The sequence below is a fragment of the Fonsecaea pedrosoi genome (genome assembly GCF_000835455.1).
Source record: "Fonsecaea pedrosoi CBS 271.37 unplaced genomic scaffold supercont1.5, whole genome shotgun sequence".
Lineage (NCBI taxonomy): Eukaryota > Fungi > Ascomycota > Eurotiomycetes > Chaetothyriales > Herpotrichiellaceae > Fonsecaea > Fonsecaea pedrosoi.
Window position 1 is genome coordinate 897,320 of NW_013550611.1, and position 23,665 is coordinate 920,984.

Genomic DNA, 23,665 nt, shown 5'->3' on the forward strand with positions numbered 1-23,665 from the left:
GGACGGGGAGAGTGTCTGATGGTAGATGTTGACGTCCTTTCATTGTTTCGCATCCGTCCAATCTATTATTAAGACAGCCATCACATCACCATGGTGCGTGCCGTGGACCAGGGCCTGACATGTACGGCTCGATGGGTTGTCGCGGACCCCTCCCTGCCTCCTCTCCTAGAGACCGACGAGTTTGCCAGGCAACGTGGGCAGACCCAGTCATGCATGAGCTGCTCCATCCCCATCCCAACCCACCCAAAACCCCCCTGCAAGGCTGGCTGGGTTTTCTTTGGGCGTCGGGGATTCTTTTTCCTCTCTGATGGAAATTCGCCTAGATTCCGCGGTACGTGTAGATTGAGATGGACGCGGGTGTCAAAAAAAACCCAGTGCGATGGCGCAAGGCTCGTTCGGCTATTGGGTCGAGGCAAGAGAAACGTGCCTCGAACTTTGTCGAACCAGGGGACGGAAATTATCATAGAGTGCCACACACCACCCTCGACGACCGGGGAGGCGGATTTCGCCATGCGGCTGATATGGAGTCTTTTTTCTCGATTATCGAGCGTCTGTTATTGGTCCGATGCGATATCGCGAGGTCCCCGTCATTGCGTATGAACAAGGTACCGAGTACTCCTACGAGTACGGTGTGTTTGGGAGTGTTTGCCATACTGTATATAGCAGGAGGTGGCGGGTGTCAAACGGACGCCAGATGTGGCTTGCCGCGGGATGCCGTGGCCCGTGGCAGCTTGCATTGCTTTCTCGAGGAATCTGGTTCCTATCGAGTTTTGTCTAGCTAGAGTCTGCTGCACAAGCAGTCACGAAGATGGATGCTCATGAAAATGGCATATATGACGAGTAACAATACCTTGCAGAAATAACCTACGCGTACGAGTATGAGGAGGTGCTATTGCCGTGTGTACTGAGCACCTGAGTTGGTGACCTGCATTTCCTCTTTGCGGAATGACCGATGACCGAGATACGTGGCTTGGTCGTGCAGGTGCTGGAATGTGCAGAGAATGGGGAAATCAAAAACCCCAAGGGCCACGACCTTCGACGTGGATGGATGAGGAGTGGTAAAGTCGTTGGCAGTTTGTTGGGTTCGGCTAATTTCCACTTGCACGCCATTCATCACATCGGTCAAGCCACATGGAATCTGGCCTGGCGTGCCTGGGTAAAAAGTACGTACATCGCGTGCATGGGCGCGGACTGAGGCCATTGACACGAAAAAGCCCAGACTCGGTAGTTGAGAGGACATGGACTGTGTATAATCAAGTAGAAGATGGTAGGTATGAGGTATTGTATGACTGCTGTTTGTAAGTAGGTAGAAAGAAAGGGGCTGTCGTCTCTACGGGGTGGATGTATTCGGGGTTGCAGGTATCAAAGAACGTGTATCTTCCTCCAGCGACACGTTCCCTTCCATCACTCGTACATAGGCACGAGGTACTGATTCTTTACGAGGAGACACGGCTACACACAGTTGACGGCTGTCATGTCTGAAACAACCCATCAAAAGCCTCGCCAAAACCGCCAGAAGTCGTAGTTGTTTGATGTCAGAAGGTACCATTTCAGCCCCCCCCGGCTCGCCAAGGTCTTTTTGGGGTTTGGTGGCATGTGGCTTCAGGCTTCGGACTGCCCTAGACTGTTGGATTTCTAGGTAGGCGCTAGGCTTACTTATGTACTCGTAAGCACCTCAGGTACCTCTCTACAGGGGTGTGCACGGACTGCCTTCTCAAAACAGGCGAGATCGGCCTCGCCATGTGCGCCTCTTTCTTTTTGATCGGAGATTTATCTGCGGAGTGCGAGGCTAGAAACTGGTATGTACCACTACAAAAAGATATGATGGTGTGTTGATTTCCCCCTTTCATGGGTTTTATCATCATCGGAGTGTCTGGGTGTCCACCAGTTCGTTCGTGGATTTTACCACGTACTGTACTTGGTGACTCGTGCTCATGGCGCACACATGGTCCACGGAAGGATCTTGGTAGTTTCTTCCGAGACTGCTTGCTCTCCTTCCCGATCGATCGATCACGCATAGATGTATGTACGTATGTACTCGTACCACTGCTGCCTCGGTTGGGGACCTAGGTATATTTAGACGACGTACACATGTACTTTGACCTCGTCTCTACGTAAGTCATGGCAACTCCGGCAACCAAGCCCGAGATTGGGCATCAAGCATCAGACACCAAGTACCCCGTACCGAGTACCTGCTGCTATACAGCCTCGCCATGTCTTGGTCCGATTCCTCTGTTCCTGACAGCGGTTTCCTCAGATTTCTGCCAGATATTGATCTCACTTAGACACCTGACTCAATGAAGCCATCGGACCGTGTCACGCATCTACAACCGCGATGTCACTGTGCCTCCTTTCCGCCTCTTGGCCAGAAACCCATCGACTACCCCGAGAGCCTCTTCCATATACTCCGGAGCGACAGTAAAATGCACGCGCACGTAGCCGGGGAAATCGCGTTGCCCGTCCGTGCTAAAGCAGAGACTGCCGGGACTGACGAGCACGCCGTCCTCCGCGAGGAGCTGGCTGCAGAACTCGACATCGTCATCCGCCGCCGGCGGATGGGAGAACTTGACAAAAGCAATCGCCCCGGCCGTGGGCCGTGTCCAGGAACACATGTCGCTGTTTTTCTTGACGAATGCCTCCAACAAGGCCAGGTTCTTCCGCGCGTAGTCGAGGTGGCGCTGTAAAATCTGGGGTCGGCACCGGGGACTCAGCACCTCGGTGGCGACGACTTCGTCGATCACGCCCGTCGACATGACGGTGTACTGGCGCGTGTTGAGGACGAGATCGAGAATGTCGCGGTCGCGAGACACGATCCAGCCGATCCGCACGCCGGACATGCCCCATACTTTACTCATGGAGCTGGTCACCACAACTCGGCTGTATCCGTTGTGCTCGACTAGCGACGGGACAGACGCAGACGCGCCGCCCGGTGGACCATGGAACAAGGGCCGGAAGATCTCGTCTGCAAAAACGACGAGATTGTGGTCGCGCGCGACATCCAGGATCTGCCGTTGAAGTGTCCCGTCGAGGTGCACTCCCGTCGGGTTGCTGGGGTTGTTCAGGATGATCATCTTCGTGGCCGGCCTGATCAGCCCGCGCAGCTCGTCGATACTCGGCTGCCATCCCCGGGCAGGGTCGAGCTTCCAGTACGAGATATCACACCCAAAGCTCTCCGGCAACCCCAACAGTTGCGGATACGTCGGATACTGGCAGACGACATGGTCACCCGCGCGCAGCAGGCTTTGGAACACGGTTAAATTGGCCCCCGTGGTGCCCGTGGCGGTGACGACGTTCGCGGCCGAGATGTCCTCGTTGTACATGCTCGCAATCTGCGTGCGGAGCTCCTTCGCCCCCTGCCGTGACCCGTTGTTCATCTTGATGGAGCGGAAATGCAGCGCCCGCTCCGTCGCGGCGGGGTCGGTCGACAGGGAGAGCAGGTCGTCGGGCGAGATGCTCGGCGCGGCACTCCCGCCCAGCACATACTTTGCTTTGTCTTTGTTGCCTTCGATCCACTATATTCGTCGCCAACCCTCGCCCTCGTTCGCGTCAGGTGAGTAACGTGTCCTAGTTACATGTCAGGGGAGAGAGTATGACTCACGTTTGCGAGGTGAAAGGGCGCGAGTTGCGCCATTGTAGTATTGGGTGCCTCTGAGCGTCACGCTGAAAAGACTCAGAGGATCAGAAACCCCGTTCTTACATATGTAGATGTGCGAGATAAAATACCCAAGGTATCATCAATGATTCGCGTCGTCTCTTCCTGCTCTCTGACTCACGCAGACGTATACGCAGCAAGCACGCCCTTCTCTGACATCAAAATCTTGGCATGACTTGGGGGATGGAAAGTAAAAAGTACAAGCACCAAGATAAGGCGTCCACAGGCCTTGAACTGGCTGATAAGCAGTCATTTATCTGGGGTCTTGTCTAACCCCACAGAACCCCATCACCAGTAGATTATTCTGTGTCATAGGCTTGAGAGTCGGTTGATGTCATCGAACCAGTCCTAAAGTCCTCCCAGGTATCCCTCGCCTCACGATGTGTATACAACTAATTAACCCACGATATTTCGACCCAAATTCCGTCCGAAGCTCAGTCGTCCATCGCCACGTCACACATGATAGTCGTTCCTCTAAATCATCCGTATCTGCACCAATTCACAAAAGCACGTTCAAAAGTAGAACCTTAAACACTCGTCGGTACGACCAGAAACTCCTGGCAAGGTGCCTCCCAAAGTGAAGCCATCCCATCAACACCCACTTATTCTTCCCTTCAGCGTCAAAGAGTTTGGGGTTCAAGTCGCCGAACCAGGCGTCAAACTCTTCTTGAATGTTCATCCCATCGTCGGCTGATTCTGAAGAGGTACCACTCAATAGCAAAGGAGAACTAGAGGCCTTGCTCGAGTCTGGGTCGCTGGCTCCAAACGGCCAGTTGATACTTCCGGTCCCGCTGAAGGATGGAAAAACAGGCTGAACATCTTTACCGGGTGAACTGAAGGCAGGGTCCCAGTGGCCACCAACACTGCTTGATGACTCTCCTTTATCCCAGTGGACTTGCAAATGCTCATGTACGACGCTACTCGGTGGAAGTCCTTTGTCGTTATTCGACGCACTGTTGCGAATTCCTTCAAGAAAATCGCGGTAAGTGTCAAGGTCGTGCATGCATTCGGCCCAACTTTCTCTCAGCTCTGGGAATTTGGAGTCAAGCCGCCTGAGCATGTCAAAGGATAAATAGATGTAGGAAATCATGTGCTCCAAGTGGTTAGGGATGCGTTGTCGTAAGATCTCCAAGATGGCCTTGTTGCTGCTTCGCCAAAGCCGCCCTGGTAGGTCATACTCAATTGCCAATCTTTTCAGGGCGGGTGATGCTAGAGGGTGGTGGGTTGCTAGGAGAAAGTCGTGATGTTCATGAAGCAGCGTGCGGTGCAGAGCCAGCAGTGCTTGCCACTGCATGTCGCTCAATGGTTTTGTGGGAGATGCTGATCTGGCTTCGCAAATCTCAATACACTTCTTTTCGACCATGACAAGGCCAGCATATATTCCTACCACTTCGATTAGTTTATGTTCCGCCATCTTTGTGTATCACTGGAGGATCTACCTCTGACTTCGTTGACGAGTTGCTCCTGTGTGATCGGACTAGTTGTGGGCGGACGTAATGGTGGTCTGATTTCCTCCATTTCCAAGTAGGCGAGTGGCTCGTATTTTTCGTTTTTGGCCCGGATCTCCGATTGCAGTCGTTCTATTTGTTGCAAGATGGGGTCACCGCCACAGTCAGAAGCAGAGGAACGGCTGCGTTTGTGCTCCAACGAGCATTTCAACTGCTTGTCCTCGGAGTGGCTGTCCCATGCGGGTGGGTCCTTCCTCTTGCCTTGAAGGACTGGCACTTCTTCGAGATTCCGATTAATATCCCAGACAGAGGTGCCCGGGCATGGGGTTTCAAAAGACCATGGCCTTCCAGCCCGTTTTCCCTTTGGACGTGACATCGCCGATTCTTGCAGAATTTGATGTTTTCTGGAAGCAGACGGCTCTTGGAGGCCAGGAATCCGTACGAGGCCCTCATCTCTGCTGCTGGAGGCCACATCCATGACCGGAATGCGCGTCTCGGCAATATCTATGCGGAAGGCTGAGCCGCAAAAGTTGGAAGTCACAGGTGGGGAGTGGGGGCCAAGTCACTAAGCTGGGAATTTATCCCAAGGGCAGGTGCCACAAGTGATCAGGCTAGCGGATATTCTAGGAAAGATAAAGTAGAGCTAGAATGTAGAGCTGGGGGAAGAGGGAAGTGCCTGTCTTTTTGTACAGTAGAGTAGCTGAGTACGAGGTCGGTGCCGGGAATTCTGCTAAGCTGCCTTCGGTTTAGCCGGCCTTAACTGTTTCAGGTATGGTCGAGGGCTGGGCGCACCGCCGCTTTTAACGGCCTTTCGACGTGACCGCGCCAACTTCGAGCTAAACCCAAGTGGGCGAGTACAACATTTGGCCCAGGCCTACTTCGGACATCGTTTGTCGTGGTGGGTAGTCCTTGGCCAAAGCTTACTTCTGTCATCTTCCTTACTGAAAGCAAGAGAGTACTGAAGCTGCGGAAGGAGGTGTTGATAACGAGGGGAAAGCACCGCTTTGGAGTACGAATTGACAGAACTGCGGCCAGTGTACCTCAATGAAATGAAGGCCGCATGTCCATCCTGGAGCAGCACACAGGGGATGATGGCAGCGGCAGTTTTTGAACTCGCTGTTTCTCGATGCTCTTCTGGTTTCGGACTTGGTATCATCGAGTCTTGGTTGGACAACTGGGAAAAAGGTGGCGAGTATTGGACCTTGATGGAGGAAATTATAGGCTTGACCATGTACGGCGCGTGCTGATAATGTCATTTAAAATTTCGAGGAGCCTGGGTGTGGAGTTCTAAAGACTATAGCCTTCCACTAGAAGACATTTTCGTGTTCATGTAGGGCCTTCAAGTTGGGGACGTTGCATAACTCGTCCTAAACTGTACGTTGCGCTGCCTGAAGATCTGACAAATGATACATGGATCGTCCCCGGTGACAGATGGAATTTCACACGTTACATGAGCGCGCATCCCTGCGCCTGTCTGATTCTTGCCTTGATCTGCTTCAGCTGCTTCTTCGTCCTCGCATTATCGTGCCTAAGATGCTCATTTTGGTCCCTTTCCGCCTGCAACTTGACCTCCATCTCATCGTGTCGTCGGGCCTCCTCTTCCAACTCCCTGGATCTCTCTAGCTGGAGTTGATCCCGATTGACTTTCAACAGCTCACAGTCCTTTTCCAGGCTCTTGATCTTTTTCTTCCATTTCTCCACGTCCTCCTCGAGGCTTCTGACCTCTATTTCCCTCTTTTGGTGGGTCAATCTGTTATCCTGCCTGACCTCTGCAATTTCCTTCTGAAGGTCATTGATCTCGCTTTCACAGAATTCTTTTCTGGTTTCCAACTTCCCTTCTAATACGATGCCGGCCGCGGTCTTATCAAGCGTTATGCCGTCCGCCATCTCTTTCTGGATTGTCAAGTCGATGCCGTCCTGGGGGCGATTTTCCAAAAGGTGGCGAACGATTTCCAATGCCGTCCGCCGTTCTCCGTCGTGAATGAAGGGGGTTGCCCCGTGAAGGATCATGGGCTTCCAGAATGCCTTGTCTTCAAGAAGCTCTTTGTGACGAGCGTCCTGCCTTTCTCTGTCTGCCGCTCCACTTCCCCAGTGTGTTGTCGCAAGTGCAACAGAAGACATAGAATCCTCACCGCACAGTTTTTTGAACATGCGGAGGTTGTTCCTGACCGTTCCTGTTACACGCGTGGTGTTGATCGCGTGTAAGTATACTATGCCTGTTAGCTTAATCTCACTCTCGTGTGCCTTGTTGAGCCAGTTCGCTATCTCGCGCAGGATGGCAGAGTCGGGCCGATTGGTGTCGTCAAATCCAGGAGTGTCGATGAAGATAACTCGACGGCCGTCAATTTCGTCAGGTGCCTGGTGCGCCTCTACCACGGCAGTCACTGCACACCCATTTTTGCGCTGTTAGCATTTCTCGAATGACGGCGTTGCGCACAGCTGCTGGGAACACTTGCCCGATTTTAATCCATCTCCCACTATAGCTGTATCGCAGAAGTGTTGAATGAACGTGCTTTTCCCTGAACCAGTCATTCCCATGACGGCAATGAAAGCATCAGTGGGCTGCACATCTCGTAGTCTTTAGAGTGGTGAGTAATTTAGTCCCCATCGAGATGCGCATATCTCGTCCAAACATACTCGAAGAGGGAAGGTGCAGAGTCACGCATTTCCATAGCAGGCTCACACGACTCGTACGGCGGTGGACTGTCTTTGTGGTCCGTGTCCTCTGCCACGTAGAATGGGTAACAAGGATTCATGGATTTCCAGACTCAACAACTGCTGGTGGGATTGATGTGACGAGCCTCATTAATTCGAGAGGAACAGCCTTTAGCTTTAATATCTCTGGGTGTATCCAGAATCGTCGACCTACCGTTTTCCCCTCCGCAGCCTACGTGGTTTTCAGCCGCATACCCGAATATTGTCCAATGAAACCAAAGCAAGTCTTGCAGCACACCATTCCCTTGTACATATCCGACGATGCTTGTCTCGCCAATCAAAAGGGACTCAGAAGCTGTGGGTGGGTGGAATGTGTCCCGCATTCGCTCCTTGTGATTTTTCGTGGGCAGCATGTCCCTCCGGTCATAGCACCCAGCGGCCATTCGCGACACGTAATCACTGCACAGCCCATGGACCTGCAGTCTTCTCAAACGAACTCATCTTCGCATGTTGTGTAACGTCGTCTGCCTTCCGTCAAACCAATGACGCCATGCCTTGTGACGTGGCTGTCGTTGACATTCGAAGTGCTATCTACAGGGGCGTTGGATGATTGATGGCCTCGGGTAAAAAGTAGTCCTTGAAGCGCCCGAGTGGTCATGCCGAAGTGGTCTGCTCCCCTGCTGCCCTTTCACACCTGACCACGTTGAAGTGGCGAGCGACGCCAGTTCTTCGTCGGAGAGAATGCCTTGTCAGCTGGGCGCTTGACTCGAGTGAATAGTATGTTAGCGACTTGTCGGATCGATAGCGAAGAAGCCATATTTGGCTGGAGTGAGGCAAGCATGAGCAAAACACATTGAGACGAAAAACAATTCCAGAATAGGCATCACGTGATTTCTCCGCCAAGCACATCCAGGGTATTCTGGACACACCAACGCAGTCCCGCTTTCCACTCCTGTTCCTTGGATCGAAACACAAGTAAATAGTCACACATCAAGGTCACGATGGGGAAGAATGATCGCCGACAACCCCCATCCAACGGCCGTCATGTTGGGTTTCAGCGTCGGTCTGTTCATCTGGACGACGAGCAACAGTCTGACAGGCGGCCTCAGCTGAGACGAGCTATGACTGAAGGCTTCCCACCCCGGGATTCGCACCGTGGAGTGGCCGCTTCTTCTGCACCACCCTCTCCACACAAAACCACGACGGAAGCAATGAGAATCGCTATGGCTCCAATCCGAAGGGTAGATGGCGGACGCGGTTTGCCATCATTGTAGGCAGGGTTCCGCCCACCAGGCGTACATTTGAATACCAGTTCTAACATTATCTTCAAGGGCCAACAGTATGGTCATCGCTCTTATGGGCGTTACTGGGTCGGGAAAGAGCTCATTCATCTCCCTTCTCGCCGACCAGGATGTGGAGGTTTCGCACAGCTTACATTCCGGTCCTGCCCCTGCCTGCGAGGGCGAGCCAGAGCTAACATACCGGCAGACACCGCGAGCATCAAAATATACAGTTTCAATGATCAGCGCGGCAGAACAGTATACCTGCTTGATACACCCGGGTTTGATGACACGACCCGCTCCGATGCCGAGGTTTTGAAGGACATCTCTTATCTCTTAGCCGCCATGTTCGCCGCCCATATTCGGCTGGCCGGACTCATTTATCTGCATCGGATATCTGATGCCAGGATGCCCGGCTCTGCAGTGAAGAACCTGCGCATGTTCCAGGCTGTGTGCGGTGAGTCAAATTACAGGCATGTAGTCCTCGCAACAACAATGTGGGCGGAAACAGGGAGTAGCGATGCACGAAACGTTCAAAATCAACGGTTGCGGGAGCTACAAGACACTTACTGGGACGACATGATTCGGTCCGGAAGCAAGGTTATGAAACATGACGGCCACAAGTCATCGGCTCTAGAAATCGTCCGCACCCTGACGGCTCGTGCCGAGTCGCCCGTCACCCTTGCCATCCAGCGCCAATTGGTTAATGAGGGTCAAACCCTGGATGAGACCGATGCTGGCAAAATTGTTTTCGAAGAAGTCATCGCAGCGAAGCGCAAGTTTAAGCTCGAACTTGATGAGCTGCAAGAGAGCTTGGAGGAGGCAGAGCAAGATGATGATCAAGAAGGGATCGAGAGCCTCCGGACCGAACGTGCGGCGATCGAGTCCAAGGCCCGACGGCGTGCGAGAGACGGTGATAGTCTCGGAGTCGACATCCGGCAACTAGCCCGGGAGCAGCATCCACTGTATCACAACCTGATCTCCGCCCTCCAGCAAGAAGATCATGACAGTGTTCAGACGGCTGGTTTTACGTACGATCCCGACCCTAGAGTGCGGAATCTGGAGCTGAGGCTTGAGGAGGAGCAGAAGCTGCGCAAGGAGAAGGAAAAAGAAAACACGGTGCTCAAAGAACAGCTCGAACAGCGTCATCGCGAACCCGCGGCGGAGACCAGCCAGAAAGGACCATCCAAGGCACTGCGTTTCGGCGTCGAACGGAAAACCAAGACCGAAGAGAAGTCAGGCTTGATGACCACCATCATGCAGTTCTTGAAAGTGGCCGGGTCGTACCTGCCATCCGAGGATGAGAGGTTCTACGTGGCGCAAAACAGTCGCTCGTCGTCGTCAAAGTCCTGGTCCAAATTGAGCATGGGCGCTCAACCCAGGGACCCGGTCCATTACCAACGCCAACACGACCGACCAACCCTGAACGAAAGAACCACGGGAGGCGCGAGACCGCAAGGGAATCCATGAGACGCTTTTTATTTATTTATCATTATTTTGTTTTCGGTAGCTTGACCTCAGTTGCATTACGATTCCAACGACATATATCTATTTTTTCTTGCCCGTTCCGACTGGATATGGTGGTCCCCAAATAACTTACCGCACACCAGCTAGCATCACTCTAGTCTTGTCCAGAAGCCTTTGAAAGAGCAGTGGCTAAGTAGCAACGGGCTGTGCAGCGATACAGTTGGCCAAGGAATCGCTCTGCTCACTCGGGCCTGCGATTTTATAGCCTTTTGACGTCCTGACATCGCAGGATCCAAGTTTTGATCACGTGGCTAGTTGAACTTGCCGCTATAATTCTGGAGATCCCAGCATCTGGCACTAAACCAGAACGAGAAGATTTCTCAAAACAGGCAAGCGTGATGGTTTCAAATCCACCAATCGAAGTCCGAGTGCCTTCCCCTTAGAAAGCACCTTGCAAGGAACGGGGCGTTTCACATCCCGAATGCTTCTTCTGATTGCTAAATGTAGAGATTCCTGCTACTGCAGCATCTGAGTTGCTCATTTCAGATATCGGGTCAGGCAGTTCTTGTACCGCTGTAGTTACGCAGTCAAATGAGCCTTGATTCTTCCCAGATTGACGTGCTATTGTATACTAGTCAATACGCCGGGTGTAGCTAGGACCACGCGACAGAAGTCCAGCGAATCACAAGTTCATGCAAACGAGGGCTGGATCTTTCCACAGTCCCTGTGTCTCAGCCGTTCAGGCAGATTCGTCTCATACCTAAACATTAACGATCAGTGAATATCAGAGCTGATACCGACAGTAGAGCAGGGATGTGTGCCTCACATGTGCTTTGTCCATTCACAAGCCAGAGACCTTGTCATTGCCGGGTCGATAATCTCCTCTATGCCAAAGTTGTTCGCCGTGCGAACCGGATTCATGAGGTTGAGGTACTCCGCCTCGAGGCGGTTGTAGACCTGTTTGTAGTTGTCCCCAGCTCTGCGAAGTTCGGCTCGGTGATTGACTGCTTACCATTAGCCCATTGAGTCCTTACAGGCAGAAATGATACCACATACCCTCAATCCCGCCGTCAAGCGGGAGTGATCCCCAGTTTACGGACGGCCTCAAGTTCGTTAGTATGGTCATCGCGTGATGCTGTCGAGGTCTTACCATGCAACACGGCAGTTGGGATTGCGGTTATCGACGAGAATCGCCCCTCCGATACCATAGCATCGCCGAGTGATGATGGTATAGATGGGAATCGTGGTGGCGAAGTAGGCCTGGCTACTGATGAGTATAGAATCGTTGGAGGAAGACGGGTGTCAACTGGTTCACCTTGCACAGCTCCATTGCCCATTTCATGCAAGCGCTCCTCTCTGCAGCGGTCCCAATTGCAAAGCTGGCATTTTGTCAGAACAAAATATCTGTGCTGGGACAGACAGGTCTTGGGAGAAAGGATCTCACCCTGGAATGTCCAAGAGTTGAATCAAGGGGAGTCCCATCACATCACAGAGTTTGATATGCTTCATGAGCTTCTGACAACCAGGTGTATCCATGGCTCCGGCATTGAACTGGGGATCGCTGGACTTTGCTGTAAGCTTGTGTCGTAATCATACAAGAAGTTTTCGTCTTCTACGGAACGAAGGAATTGTCAAACAATAACAAACGAGACACGTACTCTGCGAAAATGCCCACTGGTCTGCCGCCCAAGCGGGCTAAGCCCACCACAACGGTTCGGCCCCATAGTCGTCCGATTTCGAAAAATGAATCCCGATCAACGAGATGGTTGATGATTGACCTGACGTCGTATGAACGTTGTCGTCTTCTAGGGATGGCCTCCCTCAGTTCCGTGCACAGTCTGTTGGGATCGTCCGTTGAAGGCACGACGGGCGGTAGTACGCCACCGTGATTTGGAACATATTGTAGGAACTGTGCTATTTGATCATAACATCCACGCTCGTCTGCGGCCAAGTTGTCGATGACTCCATTGCAGCAGTGAATCTCTGCTCCGCCGAGTTCCTTCGGACTGAGGCGATATCAGATGAGGATGCGAATGGTGGCTATCAACAAGACAAACCTCAGGTCTTCTTCGAATGTGGCTCCTTCAACCACCTTGGGTCCGGCGTTGAAGAGCGAGCCGATATCATTTGCCATGACGGAGAAGTGGCATCCAGCTGCCCGTGCGGCACCTAGACCGACAGCCGGCCCGACCACGGCTGCGCAATTTGGGATGCCCAAGTCTAACTGCCTCATCTAAACCTCTATTAGTGAAGTCTGAAGGTTCGAGATCTGTATAAACTTACCACCCATGGCAACAACTCCAACTCAGGAATATAGGTCGCTTGCTGGACACGGTAGGTTGTTATTGACCCGCCGCCTGTCGCAGGTCAGCGCATAACGACGCCCAAACACAGAAATCGCCTACTCACCCGAAGATCCATCAACCAATTTGATCATGGGAAGTTTCATATGTACAGCGAGTTTCTCCATGTAGAGCGTCTTGGCCAGGAGTGCACCATCCGCATGTCCGGCACGGAGAGTGAAATCGTCTGCTGTCAACAATACTCGTCGACCCCGGATGTGTCCAAAGCCTGCGCAATCCTCAGTTGAAGTGGCTTGGATGGTCTTTTATCATACCTTGGACATTGTTGCTGGGGGTGAAGTCGGCAATGACCTCCTTCTGCGCCTCGACGATGTTATCCGATGAAGGATTCGCCTTGACCCAGGTTGCTGTGCCGGCAGCACTTCCGACTTCTCGAAAACTTCCTGGGTCGAGAAGCATTTCGACCCGCTCCCTTACCCATAGCTTTCCTGCTTCCTTGTGACGGATGTAACCAGTGGTGTTGGACTTTGGGGTTTGCGCGAATTTCCGAACTTGGTCTAATTCCGCCAGTACATCAGACCAATCTGCTGGGCCTTCAGATGCTTTGGATTTCTTTTGACGCCGAGTATTGGCCTTTCCAGAGACTTGCTGCTGGATCTGGTCGAGTCGCGCGGTCGCGTTTGTCTTGCCTTTCGCGGCATCGTCGTTGGTCATGATGGGCTTCCCTGCACACCTGTATTGCACAGTGTTATCTTATGTCTGGCATATGCGGCGCGAGTCTTGTTGTTCAGAATGACTCCCGGATCCCTATTTGTGCTTTAAGCATGAAACAATATTGTTCGACCAAGTCGACGCAGAAGATTTGACGGGGAGGGACAGGAAGGAGATGCCCAAAGACGAGGCTGTTGCAGCCTCGTCCCAATCAAGATGCCTCGGTAATAGTGCTTGGAAGAGCCTGTAGAGTAGCCCCAAGATTGCTCCAGGGAAACACGACCCCTCATCCCCAGGGTTCAATGCCCCTTACGACAGCATCGCACCGACTTGCCGAGGACCATCGACACCCGAACTCGAATGGGAAAGCCGACATGATGGCCCTCTTACCAACGTTGAGACACAAGGAGAAAGATGTACTGGACGCTCCAGGTTACATCGGAGCATAATATTTTGTGAACCATTTGCTTGGGTATAAGATACCCACGGCATCACCAGTGCGGTGCTTCGATATCATCAAAGCTCCATTACAGCCCCCGACCGGATCTCTCTTCAAAAGCCGACTCTGCGAGGATCAATTGACCACCTCTGAGCCAGGTATGAGGTAATTTGAAGGGACCACTTAGTGATCGTGGGCCAGTGGTTCCTCTTCTCCTCTTTCAATAGCCGATCTTACCACGACTGCAAAGATTGTCCCCAGTGGAGAATTGTGGATGACGATATTTTGCATGGGGGATGACACTGCACATTTATCAGAAGCAGCCAATCCTAAAAGTCCGCTATGATGATCACTTGAAGAAGCAGCAGATGGACCAAAGCTTGTGAATGCTTCGATGGAAATCTTCGCTGATCAATAGCCGGTAACCCACCAGGAAAAGGAGCCATCCTACCATGCTATCCACAAAACCATTCTTCGATGGGTCTGCAGAAGCAATTCAGTGGGTCGGGCCCTCTGTTGATTCCTCCGAGCCTTTCGCCGATCGAAACACGTTTGCTCGACCACGCAATGCGTTCAATATCCTACTCCTTGTTTCGATGGGCGAAGGGCGTCCTGGCCCACTGATGCGACGGGGGTCCGCTCGAGGCTGCTGGTGTGAGAAATATAAAGACTGTGAAGGGATGGATTGCGAAAATCGCATATCACCAGAGTAAAGCTGTCTCATTCTACGATTTCGCTATTGTGGCCTCTCTTGTACTCTCTTCAAAATGGGTATCGACAATTCCCAGGGCCAGACTCATATTGAGGATGAGAAAGACCCACAGCAAACACGCATGCGGCAGCAGTCAGTCGCATCTCGACGTCTGAGTGAAGCCCAGGCAATGAAACTGGCCGAGGACGACACCGCCATCGTTGACGAAGAAATCGCAGAGTTTGAAGCAGCCCTCGAAGCACAACCGGTCAAGAGCACCTTTCTCAATCCGCAAATCTCGTTCAATGACCCCCGACACTTCACCTGGCTCCTTGTCGGCTTTGCTTCAATGGGTGGCATGCTCTCCGGGCTCGACCAGAGCGTTATATCTGGTGCCTTGCTCTATATGCCCGACGATCTACACCTCAGCACATCTCAAGTCAGTTTGACTAGCTCGGCCGTGCCACTTGGCGCAATTGGTGGTGCCCTGCTCCTCGGTCCCACCAATGAGCTGGTTGGTCGCAAGATGGCCATCATCATCTCCCTGATTCTCTACACCATCGGCGGCGCCCTGGAGGCCGGTGCTATCAACTTTGGCATGATTGTGGGTGCAAGAGTCATCCTCGGCATGGGTCTCGGACTTGAAGGAGGTACCGTTCCTGTCTACGTGGCAGAATCGGTCGAGAAGAAATACCGCGGCAATCTGGTGAGTCTGTATCAGTTTATGATCGCCTTTGGCGAGGTCATCGGGTACGTGGTCGCAGCCATTTTCGTCAACGTCCCGTCTGGTTCTTGGAGGTATATGCTCGGCTCGTCCCTGGTTTTTAGTACCATTATGCTTGTGGGTGTAAGTATCCCTCATGACAATGAGCTGTCAGTGGAAGAGTTCTTCTGTCCAAGACCTTCCTCCTATATCCTTCCATACTAATGAGAGCACAGATGCTTTTCATGCCCGAATCCCCGCGGATGCTCCTCCACAAGGGCAAGACCTTGGAGGCGTTCGCTGTGTGGAAGCGAATTCGAGGCCTTGCCAGTGCTGAGGACCGCAAAGAATTCTTCATCATGCACCATGCCCTCGACACAGAAGTTCACGAAGGTGACACAAAGCGCCGGAGATTCGTCTGGCTTGACTTCTTCACCAATCCGCGTGCTCGAAGAGCTATCGTCTACGCAAACATCATGATTGCGCTTGGCCAGTTGACTGGGATCAATGCAATCGTAAGTCCCCTGAGGCTTGACTTGGTCTTGAGTCAGAATCGCTAATGGTTGCCCAACAGATGTACTACATGTCAACACTGATGTCCCAGATCGGATTCGACAAGAAGCAATCCGTCTTCATGTCCCTCGTGGGAGGCGGCTCACTCCTGCTAGGCACCATCCCGGGCGTGCTGTACATGGAGAAATTCGGCCGTCGCTTCTGGGCAAACACCATGCTTCCTTGCTTCTTCGTCGGTCTCATCTTCGTCGGCGTGTCTTACCAGCTAAACTCCGTCACCGCCACAGAAGGCATGTACCTCACCGGGATCATTCTGTACAACGGCTTCTTCGGGTCCTACGCTTGCCTGACCTGGGTCCTGCCCAGTGAGGTGTTCCCCACGTACTTGCGGTCCTACGGAATGGAGTCCACCGACGTCAACCTGTTCTTCGGCAGCTGGCTCGTCACCTACTTCTTCTCGGACATGCAGCGGGCCATGACCAAGACGGGCCTGACGCTTGGATTTTACGGAGGCATTGCGGTGCTCGGCTGGATCTATCAGCTTTTGTTCATGCCCGAGACGAAGAACAAGACGCTGGAGGAGATTGACCTGATTTTCAGCCAGCCTACCAGTCAGCTTGTGAGGGAGAATCTCAGAAATGTCACGCGGGGGATGAGCGACATTGCGCATTTCAGGTTTGGCAACATCTTGTCCCCTGCAGAGGAGAGTCATGAAACTGAAAGGCACATCGACGAAGTCAAGGCGTAGTTACTTGACGCCCTATACAAGATATAGACAGCACGGTTGACCCAATACAATACTAGCTTGCTTTTGCGTTGATCCTCAAATGGTTCTCAGATTGTCTGCATCAGGCATGCTATCTATATATTTGCCATTCTCCCACAGGCCTCAATCTGTCACCCCTGCAGCCGCCACTTTCACTGAACTGGCCAAGTCCTTGTCCAGATCTACATGTCCATTCGCGCCGCCACCACCACCCTCGACATCTCCATTCGTCGACGCCTTGCGATAATACTGTGTAAAATCGTGCTTCAGTACATCCGCACCGCTGCGGAACACCTTTGCAAACTCCTCGTCGGCCTCTGCGCGCTGACACATTTTCAGAAACTCGTCGTTCTCCAGCGCCTTGTCGGGATCCTGGCCGAACAGGCGTACTATGTTGGCGCTCGAGATGGGGTTCACGACTTCGTTGTACTTTTGGCGCCGAATCTCCGAGTATTTGTCCAGGATCGACTCGTCGGCGAGACCCGCGTAGATGCCGGCGAGGCAGTCGTACAGGCCGCCGATGTCGACGATGCCGCCCGTCAGGCCCATCCCGCCGAAGGGGTTGCATACTGCTCATCACGTCAGTGTCTGGTAGGTTTCTTCTTCTTCTTCTTCTTGGGGACGCTCAGGATGTGTATACGTACAGTGCGCAGCGTCCGCGGCCAGACAGAATCGCCCGACGCGCATACTCGGCGCGAGTCGCTGGTGGATGCGGTACGGGCTAAAGTTGACGATCCGGTATTCATCTGGTTTCGGATGCCCGGGCAGCATCGCCTCAAACTTCCACGGCTGTCTCTCGCGGAGCTGGTCGTTGGTGAGGCCCGGCTTCTCGCCGTACGTGACGCGGTAGAGGCCGTCCTTGCCGATTTTGGCAGCCATGTACCAGTGTTCCGGGTCGATGATGAAGTTTGAGTCGAGCCAGCCGAACTTGTCAAAGTCGTAGTATGTCTTGGGCCTCTTCATTAGCCAGTCGCTCACATGAAGCCCTTTGTAGTTCTGGGATGGTGGGGGTAGGAAACTTACATTGGTAGCGACAATCTGCTCGTCCCACGTCTTGCCCGGGAACTCCTTGTCCCCGAACAAGGACCGTCTCACCTGACTGTTCGCCCCGTCGCACCCGATGATGTACTCGGCCTCGAGGCGCTTCTCGCCTTCGGGCGTCTTGCACACGACCCAGGCCCGCTGATCGTCCTGCCCGACCGACACGACTTTGTGGCCCCACGACACCGTCGCCGTGGGCTGCCGACCGATGTGGTCCATGAGGATCTTCCCCAGCCGGTTCAGCGGTAGGCAGACCATGCGGTCCGGGTCGTCCTCGACTCCCATCTTCAAGCCCGCCAGGTACGTGCCGTCGAGTTTCCGCCAGCAGACCCCGTCCGGCATGAACCCCTGGGCGCGGAGGTCGTCGACGATCCCGGCCCGGCGCAGCTCGTACATCGCTGGGGACCCATAGTGCGTTGCGCGCGGTTGTTCGTCCAGTTTGACGGACATGTCGATGAGGTGGACGGGGATGCCTTTCTTTGCGAGCATCAGGCCTAGAAGGAGACCTGACGGGCCCGCCCCGACGATTAACGCCCATGGTTTGGACGTTGACGACATTTCTTCTTTAATCCGGGAAAGGAAACCAGGGTCTTTGTCTTTGACCTTCGTGACAGTCGACAGATAGGAAGAAGAACGATATATAAGTTTTCAAATAGCGGACAATGGCAACCTCAAGATCATAGCTGTATTTTCTTCTCGTGGTTTCTCTTGGCTCAAAACAACTCGGCACAAGTCTACGTATTCAAGGTGGCGACCTCTCTCACGCGATGTGGGGTAAGACGCTCATGACGCTGAAGGGTGAAGGGGTAAAAGGATTAAAGGGGGGATTGTGGGGTAGAATAGCCTTGGAGAAGAGGGAGATGCAGCCTTGTCGTTGAACCTGACCTTCGTCCACTCTCTCCTTAGCCTGGGCGTGTCTGGGCATTTGAACACAAAATCAACTACTCCGAAACTTCCCTCCAGTATATCGCATCCCTCAGGTACCATTCTGGAGGGGATGGCAACAAGTTACGGCGCATAGCTGTGGCAACCGATTCTAGTTGACGTAATGGTTCACAAAAGTTCCCTTTCTCTAAATTGGGTTAGCGTCGTATCAAAGTGCTTCAATTGCTGTAGGCATGTTCGCGCTTACGCTGTTATTTTGACGGCAAGGAGGAGCAACAGGATCCTATTTGCGCCCGAATCGCCGGTGTCAGAGCGCGCGGGGGCGAAGGACATGATTGGTATTCATCGTTTTGTACGCATCTCGACAAAGCGTTCCAAACAACAAGGGTGAACCGTGTTCCAATTGCACGAAGCCTTTTCTTTTCTTTCAAATGTCCTGAACTATATCTAGAGTGTACTTCCAACATTCATCTTCAGGTGCTCGAGCACCTTACGCTGCCGTAGAAGACTGAAACAACTTCAAGTGAGTCGATCTGGCCACAATCACCCCAGCTCAACCGACACTGGTGTATTGCAAGACTACATTCGGTCATGTCTCTCCCAAAGAACCAAGTCAATTCATTGACATTTGTGTTAATAATTGGGACCGTATCCGTCAAAAATTGAGCCCGCAAAATGAAGGACATAGACTCTTTCCATCACGAACGCCAAAACACGACGAGGACACAGGGGCTCGCGCAGACCAGGGAGCAAAACATTCGCAGAACAACACCGATACCTACAATATCCATGTTCAAGCAAACAATCAAGGGCCTGCCGGTCATGGGAAGTTGTTCACAGTGGAAGTTCAGCCAGGCATGAGCAAGGCGGCGTTCAAGAGCTCGATGGAGAAGGTGGCTCAGGATGCGGGAGTGATGTGAGTAACAATTCCTCAGCAAGCGGCAAGTGGGGAGTCACACAGTCCGTGTATCGGTGGTCAGTCAGTCAAATTCCATGAACAAAGTCTTACCTGAAACTCTTCAAGTTCTCTCTGATTTTCCAGGGACTCCATGACCTCCCTGATCACCTTCCTAAGACTGTTCTTACATCCATTAAATAAGTCAACCGGTACCCATCCCTCCAGAGGAAATGTGGCAGATATGTCGCTAGCTTCAAGAATGTCACGAAATCCACTGAGCCATCGTGCATCCTCGTAGTGCTTTTCTAGCTCATCATGATTAAAGTGGATGGGACATGAAGGAGCAGACTCGATTTGGTCATTTCCAGTAAGCTTTGACCAATTCTGCTGAACTCGAAGTAATGTGTTTCTGAGCATAAGTGCGTCGGCATCGTGACCATCGGAAGTTCGCGCATAATTTCCGATCTGTCTTCGTATCGGGTTAATCTGCTTATCGTCGTAAACGGCTGCGACAGGAGGTATGTTTTCCCTAAAATGCGATAGATAGTAGCCCTGTAGCATTGTCTTATTGAACCTTTCCCAAGTCTCGGATCTCACAGAAAGAGACATTTCCTTTAGGCCCTTGGGTGACTCAAATAACTGAGCATCATCGGCCAAATCCAAAAACTGCGGTTTTCGTATTGCGAGAAACAAAGGCAAGACATTCGCGTCTTGCCAATCAATGATACTAGTCACTTTTCCTTCATCGGAAACAAAAATATTCCCATCATGAAGGTCTCGGTGCCATAGTAGCGGCAGACAGCGATCAGGGGACCGAGGAACGATGTGTGGCGTGATTGTGCGAACCAGTTCCAGCATTTGGCGTACGGCTGCGTTTGACAGGTCGCTAACCGGCTTGATTGGGAAAGAAAATGGTCGGCTGGGGATAACATCTGTCCCTTCGTGGGCGCGACTACTAATTTGTAACAGGGATGAACGTGCGAGAGAATCGAGATAGTCGTTTGGAGTATACCCTTCGATGGAGTAAGCATGAAGCCCAGTGCTTGCATAGACTAGGAATTTACAAGGACCGGAGTCGAAGTCCGATTCCCACAGGACTGATTCCATGAAATGTCCGTGCGCCAACGGGCCTATAATGAATCTCGAAGAGTTTGCTGCTGAGAGTTTAATCTGCCGGCGAAATTTGAATTTCGCAGCGTCCTCGGTGAAGTAGAGACTGCCGTAACCCTGAAAGCGTTTGCTGGCTTCAAGAAGACGCTCTTGAATCGTAATAATTTGATCCACAACGCCAATTCTCTGCTTAACGCTTAGGCGGGGCCATGTGCTTTTGAGATCTGCTCCCACAGCTTCTTCTAGAATCATGTATTCACATCCAACTGTGTTGTCCTTGTTGTCGCTCCAAGCCAACACTTTTGGTACTGGCAAGTTCAACTCAGCTCTTAAAAACTCCAGGGTTGCTACCTCACTTGCCGTGATCAAGCGTCGTGAAACGACAGGATCAGGAACCTTGACGATAAACCGCCGCCGACCAACTGTAGCAGTCATCACTTTGTTTGAGGCTCCTTCGGCAAGCTTATTGACTTCAACTCTATCGGATTGTCCTTCCAACCCGGCCGTCTTTGCGACCACAAGCTTCAGAGCTTTCACATCGAATGTTAAGGTATGTTGTTGTAATTTTTGGGGCTCGTTCCAGAGCCAATGGCCTGTAGTTGGGAGGAACAAGGAATCATCAGTGAACCTTGCAAATAGGTACGAACAAAGGCTGCGGCCGATCAGAGGGATTTGAAAATAGAGGTTTCATCGTGTACCTCAATATTGCAGAAGAATCGAGAGAACAAGTATGACTGAGGTGAAGATATCGAGCCGAGTCGGATGCGCCGTCTCTGTGCTAGTGGAGATGATGCGCTCCGCTGCAGGCAGGCAACAAGGTCACGTGATATTGGAGACGGGCGGGCGTCGAGATTCCGGCGGATTGCAGTCCACCATATATCGTATCAAATATACTTCAATTTATCTTCATACTGCGGAGACTTCCTCCACAAAGACCCCTCCCCAACAGATATAATCTAGGAGTGCCTGGACACTGACATCTCGTCCGGTATGGGTCCACTATGGCGCATGATTTGTTTTCCCAGGTTTCTGCGGCTGCGACATACGCCGGAAATTCATACTTCACCCAAGAAAGAATCCTCTCATGATTCTTCGGTTGAAGTCGTGACAGACAATAATGATGCGAGTTCGACATTGGGCTTCTCACTGGGTGAGACCGAGATTGGTGGCGTTGGCAAATTTAATGGCCATCAATCTACAACTGAAAGGTAAGGCATGGAACAAAGGAGCATCTGGACTGTATGGCCGGCACTGAGTAACCGCAGCTCATCTCCACAATCATCTAGCAATTCACCAGATGGCGTATATCCCCAAGACGAAAGGATTGTCTCTTCCCCTGCGAGGGCATATGACCTCTTCGAACTCACCCCGGGTGCTGTTCGCCTCGTCAAGGTCTCGCCAAAGGCACAGCATGAATCCACACATTGTTTGTTGTCCCGCTCGACCACGTCCTCCAGCTACATTGCACTCTCATACGTGTGGGGGATATCACCGGGTCTATCCACTGTCAAACTCGAATGTGACGAAGCTTTGGGCAGAACCACAGAGTCCAAGGTGCGGCACAACCTGTCGACGTTTCTCGAGGTCGCCGGGTCTCTCTACCCCGAATCGCATTTCTGGATCGACGCGCTGAGCATAGACCAAACCAACGTCGACGAACGGAACCACCAAGTCCAGCAAATGGGAGAAGTATATGCCCGTGCCGAAAAGGTCTTGATCTGGCTCGGCCAGGGTGATCCTGCTCTCGACTACACGGTCCGCGCCATTTTGAACGAGGAATACCCACGACCACAACGCGTCACGGACGCCCACGACAAATTCTGGCCGGGCCTCTACAAGCTGTGCACGCACGACTACTGGAATCGACTGTGGATCGCGCAGGAAGTGTTCCTAGCTCGAGAAATTTCGATCTTGTACGGCCACGTCGAGATCCCCTGGGACAGTGTCTCGGAGATTGTGCTCGGGTACGCCGACTCCTCGTGGTTCCTGGATAGTTCATCGGACGGGGGGAGTGGCTGCATGGTCGACCAAGCCATCCGCGCTACCCCGGCGTTTCCCTTCTTCATGAGCCGCCATGTGTCTCACGGCCCGGCGCACTATGCGTTCCGACTCCATGATCTCCTCCGCGAATACGGCACTTCGCGCTGTGAAGACTCGCGCGACCGGGTCTTTGGATTGCTCTCATTGACCCGCCATGGCATGCAGTTCCCCGTCGATTACAACCAGTCGCGGTCCGAGCTGTTCTATCGAGGCTGGTCGCATTTCAACACGGACGGCTCTCCCGAGCTGGCGTATCTGCTCATGGTGGCTCTGGAATTGACGCTGGAAGATCTCGAGGCGGAAATCGCGAATGACCCGTCCTTCCATTGGAATCCATCCAGCTGGCTGAGCTGCCGCCCGTCACGGAACCCCGAGCTGCTCAACCCGTGTGTGCGGCGTCCGACGTTTGACCAGATCTCAGGCGTGTCGGGGGTTCATCAGTCCTCCTCTGATGCGGAGTGCTGGACGTGCTATCTCTGCGACCAGACAGTTCATCTCCGCCGACCTAAGAGGGACGAACTCATCTGCTGTCTTGTCCGGTCTGGGTTCCCCAACCACATCATCTTTGAGCCCACGACGCCATTTACATACCTTCCCGCCGTGTTTACCGTCATGGAGACGCAATCTGATGATGATGACGACCACCACCACGACCCCCACCAGCTTAAGATACAGAAAGATCCACCAGGACTCAGTGTCCCGCTTGAAGAGTGCAGACTCTCCATGGTCGAGAGGCCAGATCGCATATTTGCAAAGATCGAGATGAGCTGTCCGGCCCTGGTGTTCCTTCTACGCCAATTGGAGATGCTCGCTCGACGGGACGCGACCTCGGCGCTGAGAGAAGACATATTCTCGTGCGTGGATGACCGGCTCTATAGGTTTGTGCTGTCGCTCACGGGCGGCGAGAGTTTTACGAGCACCACCAAAACCACATTGGAATAGACCCACTCTGATCTAGAACGTAGTCTGAGATAGTATACCATTTTACGTGAGCGCTTACAGCGTATGGTGTGAGATGGAGATTTTTTGCTCTTGTCAAAGGCAAAACACGTAATACTGTCTA

The 23,665-nt window shown here is 52.6% G+C and overlaps 9 protein-coding genes across 9 annotated transcripts; 3 read left to right on the forward strand and 6 right to left on the reverse strand.

Moving 5' to 3' along the window:
* Positions 1-2,324: 2,324 nt before the first annotated feature.
* Z517_07795 (uncharacterized protein) lies at positions 2,325-3,631 on the reverse strand (the record flags this gene model as incomplete). Its single annotated transcript, XM_013426316.1, has 2 exons — positions 2,325-3,512; positions 3,599-3,631. The coding sequence occupies 2 exons, from the start codon at positions 3,629-3,631 to the stop codon at positions 2,325-2,327; spliced, it is 1,221 nt and encodes a 406-aa protein (XP_013281770.1).
* Positions 3,632-4,151: 520 nt separating this feature from the next.
* On the reverse strand, positions 4,152-5,578 carry Z517_07796 (uncharacterized protein; the record flags this gene model as incomplete). Its single annotated transcript, XM_013426317.1, has 2 exons — positions 4,152-5,035; positions 5,092-5,578. The coding sequence occupies 2 exons, from the start codon at positions 5,576-5,578 to the stop codon at positions 4,152-4,154; spliced, it is 1,371 nt and encodes a 456-aa protein (XP_013281771.1).
* Positions 5,579-6,546: 968 nt separating this feature from the next.
* Z517_07797 (uncharacterized protein) lies at positions 6,547-7,856 on the reverse strand (the record flags this gene model as incomplete). Its single annotated transcript, XM_013426318.1, has 3 exons — positions 6,547-7,484; positions 7,551-7,678; positions 7,738-7,856. The coding sequence occupies 3 exons, from the start codon at positions 7,854-7,856 to the stop codon at positions 6,547-6,549; spliced, it is 1,185 nt and encodes a 394-aa protein (XP_013281772.1).
* Positions 7,857-9,096: 1,240 nt separating this feature from the next.
* Z517_07798 (uncharacterized protein) lies at positions 9,097-10,505 on the forward strand (the record flags this gene model as incomplete). Its single annotated transcript, XM_013426319.1, has 2 exons — positions 9,097-9,196; positions 9,244-10,505. 2 exons carry the CDS (start codon positions 9,097-9,099, stop codon positions 10,503-10,505), a joined length of 1,362 nt encoding a protein of 453 aa, XP_013281773.1.
* Positions 10,506-11,192: 687 nt separating this feature from the next.
* On the reverse strand, positions 11,193-13,519 carry Z517_07799 (uncharacterized protein; the record flags this gene model as incomplete). Its single annotated transcript, XM_013426320.1, has 11 exons — positions 11,193-11,262; positions 11,329-11,509; positions 11,559-11,605; positions 11,653-11,762; positions 11,818-11,881; positions 11,947-12,063; positions 12,161-12,508; positions 12,560-12,735; positions 12,786-12,859; positions 12,912-13,073; positions 13,120-13,519. The coding sequence occupies 11 exons, from the start codon at positions 13,517-13,519 to the stop codon at positions 11,193-11,195; spliced, it is 1,749 nt and encodes a 582-aa protein (XP_013281774.1).
* Positions 13,520-14,722: 1,203 nt separating this feature from the next.
* On the forward strand, positions 14,723-16,610 carry Z517_07800 (uncharacterized protein; the record flags this gene model as incomplete). The annotated part of the gene is made up of 3 exons (XM_013426321.1): positions 14,723-15,493; positions 15,586-15,864; positions 15,924-16,610. The coding sequence occupies 3 exons, from the start codon at positions 14,723-14,725 to the stop codon at positions 16,608-16,610; spliced, it is 1,737 nt and encodes a 578-aa protein (XP_013281775.1).
* Positions 16,611-16,751: 141 nt separating this feature from the next.
* Z517_07801 (uncharacterized protein) lies at positions 16,752-18,227 on the reverse strand (the record flags this gene model as incomplete). Its single annotated transcript, XM_013426322.1, has 3 exons — positions 16,752-17,197; positions 17,273-17,576; positions 17,652-18,227. The coding sequence occupies 3 exons, from the start codon at positions 18,225-18,227 to the stop codon at positions 16,752-16,754; spliced, it is 1,326 nt and encodes a 441-aa protein (XP_013281776.1).
* A 1,303-nt stretch (positions 18,228-19,530) lies between these two features.
* On the reverse strand, positions 19,531-20,997 carry Z517_07802 (uncharacterized protein; the record flags this gene model as incomplete). The annotated part of the gene is made up of 1 exon (XM_013426323.1): positions 19,531-20,997. The coding sequence occupies one exon, from the start codon at positions 20,995-20,997 to the stop codon at positions 19,531-19,533; it is 1,467 nt and encodes a 488-aa protein (XP_013281777.1).
* A 555-nt stretch (positions 20,998-21,552) lies between these two features.
* On the forward strand, positions 21,553-23,544 carry Z517_07803 (uncharacterized protein; the record flags this gene model as incomplete). The annotated part of the gene is made up of 2 exons (XM_013426324.1): positions 21,553-21,770; positions 21,828-23,544. The coding sequence occupies 2 exons, from the start codon at positions 21,553-21,555 to the stop codon at positions 23,542-23,544; spliced, it is 1,935 nt and encodes a 644-aa protein (XP_013281778.1).
* Positions 23,545-23,665: the final 121 nt, after the last annotated feature.